The sequence below is a fragment of the Syzygium oleosum genome, unplaced genomic scaffold, assembly GCF_021117445.2.
Source record: "Syzygium oleosum isolate NSW1041296 unplaced genomic scaffold, Sole_v2.1 Sole_v2.22, whole genome shotgun sequence".
Classification (NCBI taxonomy): Eukaryota; Viridiplantae; Streptophyta; class Magnoliopsida; order Myrtales; family Myrtaceae; genus Syzygium; species Syzygium oleosum.
Window position 1 is genome coordinate 1,940,638 of NW_026607506.1, and position 17,151 is coordinate 1,957,788.

The 17,151-nt window shown below is 39.7% G+C and overlaps 1 protein-coding gene across 3 annotated transcripts; it reads right to left on the bottom strand.

Annotated features, from left to right (window-relative positions):
• Positions 1–6,758: 6,758 nt before the first annotated feature.
• Positions 6,759–17,145, bottom strand: LOC115669811 (uncharacterized). Of its 3 annotated transcripts, XM_030590945.2 has the most exons (16): positions 16,935–17,140; positions 16,005–16,219; positions 14,869–15,005; positions 14,680–14,790; positions 14,491–14,592; positions 14,227–14,344; positions 13,936–14,136; positions 13,303–13,471; positions 13,098–13,179; positions 12,902–12,995; positions 12,674–12,770; positions 10,476–10,569; positions 9,618–9,690; positions 7,734–7,907; positions 7,516–7,638; positions 6,759–7,221 (listed from the first exon to the last, which is right to left on the bottom strand). In XM_030590945.2, the coding sequence occupies exons 1-16, from the start codon at positions 16,945–16,947 to the stop codon at positions 7,060–7,062; spliced, it is 1,965 nt and encodes a 654-aa protein (XP_030446805.1). In that variant the 5' UTR covers positions 16,948–17,140; the 3' UTR covers positions 6,759–7,059. The 3 variants fall into 3 exon arrangements, with proteins under 3 accessions (XP_030446805.1, XP_056177270.1, XP_030446806.1); XM_056321295.1 differs by lacking the exon at positions 13,936–14,136 and having other exon boundaries at positions 16,935–17,141; XM_030590946.2 differs by lacking the exons at positions 6,759–7,221; positions 7,516–7,638 and adding an exon at positions 8,742–8,863 and having other exon boundaries at positions 7,756–7,907; positions 16,935–17,145.
• Positions 17,146–17,151: the final 6 nt, after the last annotated feature.

Consider the following 17,151-nt stretch of genomic DNA (forward strand, 5'->3'; position numbering starts at 1 on the left):
TGGAGTTTTTTATGATCAAAAAATTAGTTTGGGATAAATTTATCATAAGTGTACCAGTTTAAAATTGGTAAATTTATCATAAATGTATTAATTTTAGATTTTTCGTGGCATTAATCCAAGTAATCAGTGTTGGGCTTCATTTGTCTTCATTCATTATAACTTCTTATGTCTATAAATGGAAAGAAGAGGAAATCAGAAGCTGTGCTCATCTCTTTTCAATGCGTGATGTGCATGCTTGCCCATAAATTATGGTAGGCATCGTTGGTGCTGATTGTGGGCGCCTGTGCTACCATTTAACGAGGTCATTTAATGATGGTCATATTAGGAGAGGAGCTCTCGCAAAAAAAATAAGTAAGAAGCCGAGACAGCTCCAGAGACGAAGAGAGGAGCTCGGAGGATTTGTACGGAGTCGAGTCAATCAAGTTGAGTTATTAAACATTGTGGGCATCGGGTATATATTAAAGCTGAAAAATACTTGAGCGTGAGTAATTGTAATACTGTAATTCTTCGATTTATTAGTGGATTATTTGCCGGTTCTCCCCATGGACGTAAATTCCAACATTAAGACCAAACTACGTAAATTTCTCGTGTCCTTTTATTGTTTCTCATTTTATTCCTCTGTCGAATTTCTATAGCTCCCAACTTAATTGCAAAGTTACGATCCACTTCCGTTGCGTCGTTGATTTACAACATATTACACCCCTAGTTGGAATCTATACTATTCTAATATGAGTGAGAGTGATGACAAAAGAGGTAGTGAGTCAAAAAATTGAAATGGTTTTCAAGAACTCTAATCTTTCGGAATTGGGAAAATGACACAAATGGTCCATCAACTTTGACCTAATGTGCAATGTGATCCCTGAACTTTTAATTTATTCAGTATTGTCCCTGAACTATCACTCAATATGCAATGTGGTCATTGAACTTCTAATTTGTTGGATGTGGTCCCTAAATTTTGGTACATTTTCAATCTAATATCTAGATTATATGAAAATGTCCAATGTTGTCCCTGATCTTGAATGAATGGAATGACAATATTGAAAATTTTCATATAGTTCAGCAACTGCATTGAGCACGTATCAAAAGTTCATGGATCACATTGAACAAATTAAAAGTTCAAAAACCATATTGCATATTGGGCTAAATTTCGTGATCTATTTGCGTCGTTATCCTTTTGAATTAAAGTATTGATCCTCGCATTGCCCATGCATGCCAGGCTCATTGTGAGGGTTGACCTACGCATGATAATTACATAAGCAGATATATATAAAATATAAGAGTGATGACAAATTGACAATTGACAAAAGAGGTAGTAAGAAAAAAAAAATGAAATGGTTTTCAAGATCTCGCATCTTTCGAAATTGAAGTCTTGAAAGAGGATTGAGTGCATGCTAGGTTGATAGTGGGTGTTCACCTATGCATGATAATCACATGGAAAAAGAAAAAAAAAATAAATCAAAATAAAAAAAATTAAGAAAATAGAAAAGATATATATATATATATATATATATATTAGAAACATCTTCAATATAAAATAATAAAAAAAGTTTAAACATCTTTATTACAAATTCTACCTCTATATGCAATCTCAATAAGTTTCGCCTTTCATTCATTTTTTTGCCGTTCCGGTTGCATTTACAGGCTAGTCAACTTTAAACCTTCGCAATCCTAATGGATGATATTTATGACTCAAATTGATTGATGCGGGAGATTTGTGGTAGTCGCAATATGGAGTATTTGCGCTACTCCCTATTCTCATCCTTTTATCCATAAAAAGAAATCAAATAAATATATTTTTATCGAGAAGCGTGATATATCTTTCAATACATTAAGTATATATTGTCAGGTTCAAATGAACTTTACAATTTGGGTCAATTATGTAAGGTCCAAACAAAAGAAAAACAGGAAAAATGGGAAATCAAAGATCGGCTTGTATTTCGATTTGTTACAACCCGAAAATATCGATATGAATATCGAGATATAACTTTTCGGTAATCTTTTAAAATTTAAATAATGTTTTAGATTTGACGAGAAAGTTTAACTTTGACTTCTGATCAATCTAGATGAACAACCATAATTTAAATTAGCATATAAGTCAATCAACATAGTTTTGAATTAATACAAGTTGCATCACCAAATCAAAGACGCCCATAGTAAAGCACTTTCCTACGCCATCAACATATATTTCACGTTCAAAACGATCAAAACAAGGAGTGTATCCCGTCGAGAGATCATGTGGATCACGCGTTCATTTCTTATATAGCTTCCATTATTGAATTAATTATCTACAAGTTCAACCGGTTGCCATGGGCTTGGGAAACGAATTTGTGGCCAACAGGGCTGCGAATGATAACCATTCTGTTTCAGAAATCAATTTCTGGACAGAAATTGATTTTTCTATTTCTGTTTCTGGAGGAGTTTCTAAGCTAAAAAACATGTTTGATAACGACACAAAATTTCTATTTCAGAAACAGAAATTTGTTTGATAACGGCACAAAATTTCTCCTTCTCATGTGGCCGGCGAGTGGACGGCGGGCGGCGGACAATCGCTTCATTTCTTTTAGAAATAGAATAAAAAAATTAGAAAATCTGGAAAATTCCTAAAAATCTAAAAAAATTCAGAAAATCCATAAAATTTTCCAGAAAATAAAAAAAAGTCAGATTTCGGGAAAATAGGAAATTTGTTCATTTTTTCCAAAAAAAATCAAAAATTTCAAAACTTCACAGAATGGCTTAGAATACCTGTGGCCACCCACTTTGAGTGAAATTTAAATTTTTTGAAGTGCCCAAAAAAAATCAAAAAATAAAAAATTTAAAAACTTCACAGAATGGCTTAGAATACTTGTAGCCATCCACTTTGAGTGAAATTTAAATTTTTTTATTTTTTTTTATTTTTTTTATTTTTTTCGCACCTAAAAAATTTAAATTTCACTTAAAATGGGTGGCCACAAGTATTCTAAGTCATTCTGTGAAGTTTTAAATTTTTTGGTTTTTTTTTGGGCACCTCAAAAAATTTAAATTTTACGCAAAGTGGGTGGCCACAGGTATTCTAAGCCATTCTGTGAAGTTTTGAAATTTTTTATTTTTAAATTTTTTTGGGCATCTCAAAATATTTAAATTTTACGCAAAGTGGGTGGCCACAGATATTCTAAGTCATTCTGTGAAGTTTTGAAATTTTTGATTTTTGGATTTTTTTGGGCACCTCAAAAAATTTAAATTTCACACAAAGTGAGTGGCCACTAGGGGTGAGTGGTTCCAGGTTCCGGGTAGGTTCCGCCTAGAACCTGGAACCTACCCTCGGGTACAGGTTCCTCAAAAAGAGGAACCTGGAACCTACCCGTCGAAACGTGGAACCTGGAACCTACCCTGTCATAGGTTCCAAGGTCGGTTCCAGGTTCCAACAGGTTCTTTTTTTAATTTCGTTTTGAATTAAACAAAACAAAAATAAACGCAAGAATCCTTCATACTGCAGGCAGCACCTAAGACCATTCTTTCCAAAGTGTTATTTTATTAGAATTCAGTGGAAACAATGGAGGATATGACAGATAAGACACATTCCTATCATATAGCATGCCTAACAGAGCTCTACTTGCAACTCGCATGTAAGTGAACTGTCATTTGCAACACAAGCAAGAAATCTTGACACAGCTACTTCATAGCAAAAGTGACGAAGAACATTGTCAATTTCCACAAATCAAAGAAATTTGCGAGACAACCGGTAATTGCACAATGAGGCACTTAAGGTCAGCAATCTAAAAGCCTCCTCTCTCAGAAAAAAGGCTGAACCGCCGAGTGCCAAGAATACACCAATCTAGTGATTCAAACAAAACTTTCAACTGCATCCATGAGCCGCAAGGAAAGCCCCATAAGTGAGGCCAAAAATAAGGAAAGGAAAAATCACCAACAGAACAATGCTTGTAACCCCCAACTCCCCTACCAAAACAAAAAATCCCCACAATATGCTAGATGGCATAGACTAAAATGACATCAAACAAAAACAAAAATGAATCAAAAAATACCATCGCTACATCACCTCATGGGAGCTGCAGCCAAAAACGAAAAAGAAAACAAAGACAACATCGACCAAGCAACGCGAAATTGCTAAAAGAAATCCAAACAAGATCACGATCGCAGATGAGTCAGGGAATTCAATCAACAACAACAACAAGAGAAGGATAAAGGGACCCACTTCGATGCATAAATTGCCGCTGCAGATGATGTGCTGGGTCTTGCCAGGGACGAGCATGGACTTGAACTTTAAAGGGCAGATCAGGCGCCTTGTGCGGTATGTGCAGATCCCCCAATGCCAAAACCAACACTATCTTTCTTGTTCTCGCTACTCTCTATCGATCACAACGACAATGATAAGAAAAAGGGTCAACGAAAAAACAAGAAAAGGTAATATTTCCACACCCAAAGACGATCCTTTCTATTTCTCTTTCTCCCTCGATCGAGCTTCAACAATCAATCTCTCTTCTTCTTCTCCCCTTAACGCAGCACATGAAGTTCAGACTGTGCAAGTGCGTAACAGTGATGAAAACTAACAAGGGTTTTGCGAAGAGAGAGAGAGACGTTGACTCGGACATACCCTGGAACCGAAGCGGACATGGAAGACCCTCCTCCATCCCTCATTCTTGTCGTTCTCTGAAACTTCTCCCTTTCTCCTCAGGTTTACCATCTCGAACTCACCTCGTCTTCGTCCACGCGCCTCCAGCAATCAGGTTCTTCGCCATCCCACGCTCTGTCGTCGTCCCTCCCGGGCCTCGAACCACCACTCGCGCCACCTCTAGCCCTCGAACCCGCGCGATCCTTAGCAGAATCCTCGTCCCCGCTCGAGATGCTCAGCATCTCGACGTCCGAATCGTCAACGTCGTCGACCACCCTCCTATTCCCGTTGCTGCTGCCCCTGTTCTTGTTGCCGCCGCCGCCCCCAATCTGCCGCTGCGCGCCACCGTAGCCCGCCCTCGGGGCCGGCGCCGCGGCGGCGGAGCTCCTCTACTGGGTGTGGTTGATGAAGACAGAGGAAAAGCCGAGGCGACGCCAAACGGAGAGAGGAGAGGCAAGCTCGTGGAGTCGTGGGTGTGGGGAGTACGAGAGAGAGCAGACTGGAGGAGGACTGAGCGAGGAGAAATAAGGGGAAGAAACAAGAAACTAACAAAAGTTAGGGTTTTTAGAGGGTAAAGTAAACCGGTTCCGGTTCCCGGTTCCCCGGTTCCGGTTCCTAGGAATCGGAACCGGGAACCGGAACCGGTGGTTCCTAAAAATTTGGAACCGGGAACCGGAACCTATCACCTTGGAACCGGGAACCGAACTGGACCCGCCGGGTCCGGTTCTTCGGTTCTCGGTTCTACCCTAGAACCGTGCTCGCCCCTAGTGGCCACATATATTCTAAGCCATTATGTAAAGTTTTGAAATTTTTGATTTTATTTTTATTTTTTTTGGGCACTTCAAAAAATTTAAATTTCATTCAAAGTGAGTGGCCACAAGTATTCTAAGCCATTCTGTGAAGTTTTGAAATTTTTTTATTTTTTTTGGAAAAAATGAACAAATTTCCTATTTTCCCGAAATCTGACTTTTTTTTTATTTTCTAGAAATTTTTATGAATTTTTCTGGAATTTTTTCAATTTTTAAGGATTTTTTGGAATTTTTTTTTGGCCGGCGGGAGGCGGCTGGCGGCCGATGGTGGCGGGAGGTGGCCGATGGTGGCGGGAGGTGGCCGGTGGTCGACAGCCGGCGGTGGTGGGAGGCAGCCGGTGGCAGGAGACGGTGGCCGGCGGCGGCGGCCAGTGAAGGGTAGCGGCTGTCGGCGGGTGGCGGCGGCCGGCGATGGGCGGCGGGTGAGCGACCGGCTAGTAGTGAGGGAAAGTGATGAGAAGAACAAAAAAAATTTGTTTCTCATTTCTGTTCCAGAAATAGAGAAGCTAAAAATTTTAACTTCTGATTTCTCTTTCAAATCTATTTCTGGAACAAAAATTTGTTCCAGAAATAGAAATTAAAATTGCGTTACCAAACGGATTTCTGTTCCAAACCTATTTCTGGAACAGAAATAGAGAAACAGAATGGTTATCATTCGCAGCCCAGGTCTCCACCGTTCTGGCAAATAATCGAGACCGTTAGGATGTCAGTGCCTTGTTTATAAGTTTATCGCTACTGAAAACGAGTCATTAAGACGAGGTTAGGGGCAGTAGGTCCAGCAAAAACTACAAACAAGGATGATCGTCTAAAGCCGATCCTCTTACACGATCGTTAGACCAGGTGGATCCCACGTAAACCCTACTCATTGGTGTACGTCGATTGCGGTCACACGCACAAGAGCATTCCAACTTTGTCTATCCTGGTTTGCCACGTTAAGATTTAGGTTGTTCAATGCGACTTTCGAGCTACTGAGAAGCTGAGACAAGCCCTATGATGGCCAAAAGGAGAATACGAACCGATCGGCTCGCCATCAAGCATAACAAGTTTTCGGTAAGTGATGACCATCAGTCGTGCCGCAACACAATATCTGGACGCCAAATCACAAGCTTCAAAAAAACGCGTATATCGAGTACTGTCGGCGGGGCAACATATAATTTTCAGCAAGATCAATTTTTTCTCCACAACCCATTTGTTTTGGCTGAAGGGTCCCGGGAGACGTCTCGAGCCACTTTAGACTTCTTTTTGCCTAAGAGTGATTCATGTCATAGTAACCGCCCATTTAAGGAACTCATGAGGTCGATCTCCGCCCGACGTCCATCTAACGCATCCGGTAATGCATCAAATCCCAAATGCAATCTCGACAAGCATTAAAAGAACCATACGGTCTATTCATCCAAGTAAATATGATGCCTCAGCACTAGGACATAGATACAGCTAATATCACCTATGTGGACCCGGCCATAAGCAAAATCTTATATGTGACCACTATGTACCCCATCATCCCTCAGAAAAACTGGATTGCCCCAGTGGAAAATCCACTGAGTTTTGCCATAAGCACATTGGGCTTTTACACAGGATTATCCAAGATTACAGTTACAGAGAATAAAACACAAATAGCACAAAATTTGACCGGGTAAAAACCGATCACGAGCGGCAGGTGTTGAAGATCTCGCCTCGCATCATGTCGACGGGCATGTGTTCCAGAGTGTAACGCTCTGGACCTAAATAAAGACCTGTTTTCTCCAAGAGAGCCAGCCCTTCATCTCTGCCATATTTCGAACTATAGAGCTTCAAGTACTCGTAGTCCTAAAAAAGCACAAAGACATGTCTTTTAAAATATGCAGTTACACATCATATTAAGAAGTTCAACACTAAGCCTATCAAAGATCCAAGTTTCATGCTAAAATATGGCACGCATCTTTCTGTATCATACTACAACCTCAGTCAAACACGACGACCATAGCAAACACATAACAAATGTCTAAAGGGATGGAAAAGATGCAAATTTTCACCGGATCAGGTGAAGAGGTAAAAAAGTGCATTCCATCAAACGACGGGTCAAACCAAGGGCACCTCTAAGAGCTTGTATTTTTGCCTCACCTGCAACCCACTGAGGATGCGCTCAAGTCTGATCGAAGCAACTGGTTCCTGAGAAGATGAAAAGACTTCGCCGGGGTAGAATAAAACACCATCACCAGGTGGAAGACCGCGTCTAAATCTTATCTGCTCAACGACAAAATAATGCACTTAAGCATGGAAAACATATTGCTGCCATTTTGAAGTTTGAACAACAAATTATCCACAGATCAAGCAACTACCTCAGCACTAGGAACTGTCGCCTTTTCGTAACAATTGGCACCCCAATAAAGAAATCCTGTACCACCTTCCTTCCATACTCGCCACATAACAGCACGATGTTGTGTCCCCCGCATCCCGAGGTGCCAGTTGGGATGAGGATCAGATGGTCCCATGCACACATATGTCCACCACTCCTGCAGAAAAGAAAAAACCATTTTCTTAGCTATTAGTATGATGACTAATTCCCAAATAAAAGTTAGCAGTACATCTCTACTAATAAACAAGAGTAGTGTTATCAATATTCCGTTGCAACAATCCAAAGGAAGCGAGGAAACAAAAAATTAATAAATAAAGTAAGAGAGGAGAGAGATAACTAGATCGTCACTTTCTGTACTTCCTTTATTTTTCTTCAGACTTCTTATAGTTAGTTTCCCTAGAAATGAAACACACTTCATTGCACATCATCACACCAAAAGTCAATGAAAAAATCGACTAGATGAAATTAAAGGACGAATTAGTCATATTGTTCAAATGATAGGCTGAGTTTTCCTTCCATTTTCCAAAATCACAAGGTTTTGCATCTCTAATACTAGCAAGTAATAGGAATTAGTCTTATAAAACACCATGGTTTGCAAACTATCAAACAATCAGAGAGCATCTCCAACAATTGTGCACAGAATTTGATTCCTGTATATAATGGACAGATATTAAGAGTCCAAAACCTCAAATTGCTGCCACTGTTGAGGCGCCAGTTGGTTTATACTTAGTTAAATTCACCAGTCCACTAAATTATGGATGCAGTCTGTCGTGATTCTTTTTTATTTCTTTATTTTCTTCCAACATTTGGGTGCCATATCTATTTTTTGGGAGAGCATGATTGTGTTATTTTCACCAATGACTCAATAGCATTATTGAGCTATGAGGGAGTAAACCAAAAAATAATCCAGTGAATAAGTGTAATGAATCCTAGTGTTCACACAAAAATGACAAAACACCATACATTTCATGGCAAATGAGCCCTATCCTACCTTGGCAGGATCATCCAATTGACCTCTCACCAAAAAGTCACTTGAGACATGCTCCAGAAAATAACCAAGCCGTAGCTTGTACGTAAAACCACAAGGCTCTTAACAGTACACTGCCTGTATGCCTAGGGAACAATTACGTCAATTGCTACATGTTAGTTAACATAGTAGTTAGAAAATGATATAGAAGCTCGGAAAATATAAATCAAGGTCTTAAATTCTACTTCCTCCGCACTTTAACAAACTGAACTGCAGGCATCTTCAGAGTGGCTGTCTGTATATGCCTAACGAACAATTATATCAATGTCTATCTGTTAGTTAACATTTAGTCAAGGAAATGATAAGTTTTAAATCCTCTTCCAGTCTTCTACTTCTCCCGTTAAACTTATCAAACAGCGTATAAAAAGGCTGGAAAGACTTCGGTACCAGTTACCAAAATAGTCAGAGGACAAAGGTTTTCAGGCATCTTCGCCAAATAAAAGACAGATTATCAAGACATAGCTTCCAGAAACTTGTCAAATCATTTCAGTCGGATAAAGAGACAGAAACTTGTAGATAGTAATGACCTTTAATGAAAGCTAGAGGAATATGAGGGTAAGAGTTCAAATAGATTGATAACATAATGAACAGACAGATTAAAGTTTTTGGGAAGAGAGTGGTAAAAGAAGAGAAAATCATCAGCCCGACATAGTTTTTAGTAAAGTTACTTAAACCACATAGCAATATTATAAAATATCAAGTGAAATCGATCTTGTCCAAGTTGAACATCATCGAATATAATATTTTCTGTCAAATTTAGAAACGATAATAAAGAACATGAAATGTTGTAATTATATGATTGGAAAAGCAACATCCACGTTAAGAAGTCGAGACTATTACCTCACCATCTGCTGGCTCCAGCTCAGCAATGATATCCTTGACCAAATCCTCTCGATTGCCCAGAACCCACTCACTGCATATATGAGAAATTCTCGTTAGCTGTCGGATAACAAGATATGGTTCACATCAGATGGATAACATGTCAAACAAAGAGCTTTTCATTCATACAGTATCAGCAGAAAGGCATAAATATTCCTCCTGAGGGTCACATCACATCCATGACTGAGCAAGACCGGTGTAAAAATTCAAGATTTGGAGATGAGAAAGAAAAGGTAAGATGGATTTTAATTTAAGAATGAGTAAAATTGACACCTGAGATAATCTTATTAAGTGCCAGCCATGCTAAATAATGCCAAAACAGGCCCAGTGGTGAGATTCAAGTGATTGTCAAGGACTCAAAAGGCACTATGGAATCTAACTCCATAAACATGCTATGTTCAACCCCAAATGACAAGATGTGCACGCATTAATAATGGCTCACAAAACTTAATGTACATGAAGAAGCATTTGCGAAAGCCGGCCTTGCATCTTAGATGCAATATCTCTCACTTCATGTAGACAGGTATAATACCAAAATTTTCAAACAGGATACTCTGAAAACATATTCGTGTCAATGTAAAAAAGCATCATATCACTAGAACATCAAGTCTAGAAAATGTAACTAAAGCTTCAGAGCTCCTATTAGAATCCAATATCATTTTCCCAACACTGTTCCTGAAATAGCTACCCAGACAGGACCCTCCCGGGAAACAGAACACAAGATAAGATGGCCCCAAAAAGTAGGAGTACCACTTATAATCAACAAGCCATCTATACTCTCCTACACGGTGAAATTTAGAATGCCCATTAAAAACATACCTAGTACAATATATTTGAGTGTGAGGGCGTAGATACTTCGGAACCTTCAGAAAAGCCTCAAAGGCATTAGGAGCAAGAGGCATGTCGCTCGGCCCTAAGAAATATGGGGGAAGACAATAGCAATACACATTATAGTAGTTATAAAAGCAACTATAGCATCAAAAACTATTGCTGAAGTGATGCAGGAGCGTAATTCTAGTTTTATTATGTTCAAGTGTCTTCTCTTTTTTTAGTGTTTTATTATGCTACTAGGTTGATAAACAGTCATGTGCCAGTCATGTGACTGTTAATGAACTCCAGTAGTTAGCGAGTTGAATTCATTATGTCAGATCAAGGGTTGAGATTGGCCAACCTCCGTAACGCTCCCCTAAGGCCTCATTAGTATCTTCTTCATTCAATAAACATTGTTGATTTCTATAAACCCTGGAATATCTTTTCTCTAGTCCATTTTCAATTCAACTCAACCATCCATGTTTTATACTTTTTGCTATCTTTTACTGCTCCAACTACGTCAATTGGTATCAGAGCCCTTGTTGGATGTGGAAGAGGCAATCAAGCCAAACAAATAGAGATGGTTCAGATGAGACATATGATTGAAGACTTGTCACAAGCTGTTCAAGCTTTGCAGCAATAAGATTCCGTGTAAACCCATATCGAGAATCCCGAAGGCGACTGTGATCCCCTTGGACATGTCGGAAGGTGGTCCCGAGGATGATAGTGATGATGGATACGATGAAAATCCTGTTCATGATGCCAGACCCATAAATAATGTGGTAGGATTGGGAGAGCAATTGTGTCATACTTAGATCTTGATGAAGAGATCAATCCTTCTCATAAAGATTTTGAACTTGAAGTGTCAGTTTAAGTGGGATGATGAGGAAGTCATGCAAATAGTTGTTTAGAATGACATTAATGATCAAGAAGAATTTGAAATATCTTAACTTGGAGAGGGTGATAAACTGCAATTGATTGAAGATTACTGTGAAAAATATAAATATACTCTTGAAGAGTTTCTTCAGGAGACATCAACATCCGTCACAGAAGAGGATGGGCAAGTATGTGGAGGAGATGCTAGCCAGTTTAAAGTTAAAGAGCGAGTATTCTTCATGTGGAAGGTAGGTTTTGTTATTCCAGAATAATTTTAGGGTTCGATTGAAAAGATAAAAATCCTCGATTCTTTTGAAGATGTGATTCAATTTGGAAGAAATTCGCTTCATCTCATTAATCAACACTTAAAAACTCGAGGTCGAGTGTTCTTCAAAGGAGAAGAAAGATGCTAACCAGGAACAATGATATAGTAGAAAGTTCTCAGTGAAACGGTGGATAAATTTTGCATTGAAGCTTAATGGTTTTTGGAAAAGAGATGAAGAAGATTGATACAGAGAATCAGAGACCACACTAAAGAAGTCTTCACATACGAGCTTGATTCTCTCAAACCCAGGTAGAAGATGCAGGAGCATAAATCTAGTTTTATTATTTTTAAGTGCTTCTTTTTTGTTTAGGATTTTATTATGTTATCAGGTTGATAACCAGCCATGTGCCAGTCATGTGACTTCTAATGAGCTACAATGGTTGAGATTAGAAGTCGTTATGTTAGAACAAGGGTTGAGATTGTTTAATGAATGTAAACATCGAATAAATAGGCCTTCATATCATTTTTCGTTAGTATTTCTTCATTCGATAAACATTATTGGTTCTTTAAACCCTAGAATATCTTTTCTCTCTTCCAGCTTCAATTCAACTCGATTCTACCCCTATTTTTGTTCTTTTTGCTGTCTTTTACTTCTTCGACTACATGATTTGATATTAGAGCCCTTGTTAGAGTTTTTCCTATATCATGAATGTTTCGATCTAATGAACTATGACAGCAAAGTAATTTGCCAAAATCAAAACACCACTTATGCTTCTAGCGTGTCCTCAGACTAAATTATGATAGCTCTCTAATGCTTTAGGATTAAAATTACTAATCAAATGATCTAACCAGTCTTTTATCGATGTCCAACTATTAGATAATGTTTGCACGTCATAAATGCATCATATGCAAACTAAGAAAATTCAAACCAATTTTTTAAGTCAGTAACAACATGAGATTATTAAGTGACTAGTCCACCAAGTGCAGCATAGTGAAAAACATAAAAATAAAAAACGAAAGCAAGAAGAAACGTGATTATAATGGTTAAGAAAGAAAAAACACTTACCACAATAGTAAGTAGTTAATATACGAGCATCAGGAGCCTGAGCATGAATTTCACTGGCCATTCTGCGAATGGAATCATATTGTTCTGAATTCAGTGGCTGCAACCCAATTACACGATATGAAACATCAGTTATCATGACTGACATGAAGTTCCATTCTCTTTGATCATTTTTTGCATGGGACTTATTGTCAATTCTATCTCATTTCTCCTACTCTCCAAAATACGTACCTCATCCCATAGGTAAAAGTAGGCTTTCTTCCAGTGGGGCTTTGTCCTCAAGATCTCAATTTCCTTCTGCAAATAGTCCTCTGATGCAGTGCCGCTGTTGCATGTTAAAAAGGTGGTGTAAGCAATCAGCTTTATCTGAATGTCTTTGCAAATATACTTGATCACAGTGAAATATTTCAAGCAAGTAATAGGATACCGTGAGACTGCCTGACAGTATGGTACAGCATATGCTGCTAATCGTGGGTCCGAGAAGTATTCATCGGATTTTGGATGGTCAGCTGCAAAGGAACATAAACCACACATTCCGCATGTCAGTTCAAATTAGAACCTTGCAATACACCAGCTTATAAATGACTAGTTGCAAAATTACATCGAAATTTCAGCTTGTTAAACGAATATACCAGGCCAAGGACTGGTATATGTCAAAACACGCATGCTATCACCCCATCTGCAAAAATATGGACTGATTTTGTATTGAAGGAGCCACTTGAAATGCCGATCCAACGCATTATACCACTCTTCTGTCCCATGTTGTACACCAAACCGATCCTCAATTACAGTATCAGATATCTTCAACACGGTTAAAAGGAAAGCTAATCGAATCAATCTCCAAGTAAATGAAATTGACAGGTCATTTTTCCTTGTTCTTCCACAAGAAATTCTTATCCTAGATGAGTTAAGACAGCACTGACGAGTTAATAGAGTTTGGAAAACATAATTACATGCTAGCGCTCACAATTCAGCAACTCGACACATTACCCGACTATTTACTACCTTTCCGGTCTCAATTAATTTATTCTTCACCAGCTACTGAAAATCTTCAACGAACTAAAAAATGCAAAGGGGCCAGTTGCTGCATTTCTAAGAAAATCCAAATTGTTCTGCCAAAAGTAGTGACTGCCATTTGGCATGGGCTCCTCTGAGCACACAACTAGATTCTCATGCAGCCCCAGTCCTACACTTGATTTATCTATAATTCACTGCTATAGTTCGTACTTTAACTTGAAAGTTACTTCCGCAAACAGAAAGGATACACCAAAAACTGCAGGTAGTGAGGGAGTTGCAGGAAGAACAAAGTCCCACACTGTCAAATTTAACTTCACACGCACTGGAAGGTTTGAACCAGCATCTTCATCCATCAAATCATCTAATGCATCTTCAGAAACGAACTCAGAAAACGATGGAGATAATAGAACTCTTCTTAAAGACGTACTTGCTGATTTCACTCTTTGAACCTAAAAAAATACGTGCGTAATAAGTCACAACAGCCAAATACAACCAAAATTTTTTAATCTCGGAGCTGATGTATGAGTATGATTAATCACCACTTCTTCCAGTGGTTTTTCATCTATTTGCTCCACAGAGTCTAGACAGCTTCTAAGTTCCCTGTACAGTTGATGCTTCTCCGCTCTGGTTAAGCCTTGACCTGCTGATTTGATATACCTAAAACCATAAGTACAATTAATATTAAGCTGTCAATCATCATCAATTAAGCTTAACAAGGATAAAGTGGAGCTCCTACCAGAAATTTCTAAAGCATACCACAAAGCAATAAACGAAAAATGATGGGGAAAGGAGTACGTTATTACTCTTTATCTAGCTTTGTCGCAGTAATTGTGATCTCCCCCTCATATTGCCCAGGAGGTTGCTCGCCGGGAACATCTATTGATACCCAAATTGCTGTAGTTTCACTGCCACGAGAGTAAATCAATCTCAGTATGGACGTGTGGAGTCAGTATTATTCACATCATAATAGGGAACCTCAATGTGGAGAGTACCCCGGAAATAAGCTCACTTGGCTTGTTGGAAGATCAATCGGAACAAGAGCATCCGGGACACCTAATATGGGCACCACCCGCCGCAGCGTAACTGACTTTCCAAGAGCCAACCTGTTGATCACAATATCAACAAACATGAGTGGAAGACTGTCATGAAATGCATAAAAAAACCTGATGTCACCAACTAACCGATCACCAGATTTGGAGCATAAGTCACAACCCTGAACTTGCACTACCCCTGCCATGCCAGAGCCACCCCAAGTAAGTTTTGGGCGCATAGCAATTTGAACACTTTCTCTCTCATTCCTTGCTGCCAACAGATTTATCTACAAAATAAAGAGCGTTTATGAAGCTGGAAATACTTGTAATTTGAATGAAGATAAAATCTCTGCTCCTTGTTCACATTGATATATTTGAATTGTTGCTATGTCAAGACTGCAAATGAATTTAACATAAACTTGGATGAAGGGTAGAAGCTTCTCCAGACTCCTTGAAGTGAATGCAGCAAGGGAGACCAAGGCAAAAATTCACAATTTTGGAGGGTACATACTCTCTTCCATTGTCAATACTTACTCAAAGAAACCAGACATCATTGGCAGAAGATATTGTCATACCTCTCATATTCTGGAAAAGGTAGACTTTTGCTGATGAAAAACAGCTTATACCCACCCTTCCACCCCACTATCTAAAGGAAAGTTACACTGAATTTCTTTAAGGACTTAATGTCCTCTTGGATAAAGGAAAAAACTAACCAGCAGATTGTCATCTCACCTCCAACTTCTTCTAGAACTAGTTCTCTGCTACAGTGACAATCATAACCAATTCCGGTTACACAAATTGATTTATGCCTATATCATAGACCAATTGCATCACAAATTCATAGAAATTGATTACCCAGAAACGAGCACCTAGCGAGCGTCAACAGGGACTCTCTACATTTACCTTATGCACCCAAACTCACAGAATGAAAAGGGTTAATTTGACATCTACAAAGATACACCCAGTATGGAAAGTTAAGACAAGAATAAGAATGTGGGTCCTGCGTAGAGGCATTATTTCTGTGAATGCTAAAGCAAAATGCTCATTCATAACGTGCATGCTTCTACATATTCATGTTTTACGCAGCAATAGAATATCCAATTTCCTACGTAACACTAATGCCAGTAGTTGTGTACTAGTTGTGTAGGTGGCCCCACATCAACATCTCATTGCTCCAGTTTGCATGTCAAAGAACCACTATGGGCAGGCATGGTAAGTAAAAGTCTAGAAAATAAACGGCATCTGTGTTCATAAACAACTGATTATGAAATAAGTATAGTGCATACCGGCTCCAAAGGTCGAGGCATTTCCTGATGCCCAACATTTGCTGTGCTTGGCATGCACCAGATATGCACTAAATCTGCTGTAGGAACCTCACTGGGGTTAATTGATTCCTTCAGTAGATTCGAAACGTGAAAGCCACCATCATTCCATCCATAAGCAGTTCCTCCTCCAGCAACACCTTCGACTGGCGGCACAATAATGTCTTCAGGATTGGCTCCTGTTAATTTTACGACCGCACAACATGGTGAGGTGTAGTTTGAGGAATAGATCTTCCTATTTGCTATGAGAATCCGAGATCCATGCATTGCATTTAAGAAAAATCAACATTTTTTTGCACGGGCAGAGTACATTCTTGAAATAATCGAGTTTGCGTGACTAGCAGATTTGACATGCACACTTGCGTCAGCCTAACTGGCAAGCTGAAGCCCGAGATTTCTAGCACTCAACAATGACGATCTCTTCTCGTGACCCGACTTTTTGTTCGGACATCCAAGCGAAAATCCAAGTAAGCACGACGAAAACCGGGGACTGACATCGAACGAAAACCATTCTAAAGCACTTGAATTGGCCTTGAATCAAATTCCAACTTCTACCAAAAGTTTGTACAGTGTTAAATAACGAAATTTGCTTCCCTTGATCAGCCCGTCCAATTACATGGAGTAATTCGAACGCGCAGATTACCACGATCCCGAAGAAGACGATCAAAATTCCGGCTCAACCGTCCAGCTCGGCAGGAAGGAGATCCAAACGGTTCGAGCTCGAGATACCTCCTCCTCGCCACTGATTCCCTCGGGCGAGAGAACAACAGACAGCTCGCGAGCAAAGCAAAAACGAGAAAGCGGGAGACAGAACTAAAGAAGGAGAGAGAAAAATCGGTTCGCGGCGCAGCGCAACATCAACAGGTCGGCTCGAAGCGAACCGCCGACACTCACCGGAGCTCTCCATGTCCTCGCGGGCGTCGAGCCGGGCGGGTGGCGCGAGCGTTGCAGGGCCCTGGAATCGGAGGAGATCGATCGACCCCGCTCAGCTGAGCGAGGCGGCGGAGGGTGTACGCACGAAGGTGCGGGGTTTAGGAATTGGGCGATCGGTGGAGGACGGTTCCGGAGGGAGGGAGGGAGGGAGGGAGGAGGAGGAAGACGAAACGGGGGG

What these genes read in the sequence shown, in the direction of transcription:
- LOC115669811 (XM_030590945.2), bottom strand. An exon ending in TGCCTCGACCTTTGGAGCCG is followed by an intron (nt 15,006 to 16,004) that starts GTATGCACTATA and finishes TTTATTTTGTAG; the next exon opens with ATAAATCTGTTGGCAGCAAG. An exon ending in GCATCCTCAGTGGGTTGCAG is followed by an intron (nt 7,222 to 7,515) that starts GTGAGGCAAAAA and finishes GTGCTTTTTTAG; the next exon opens with GACTACGAGTACTTGAAGCT.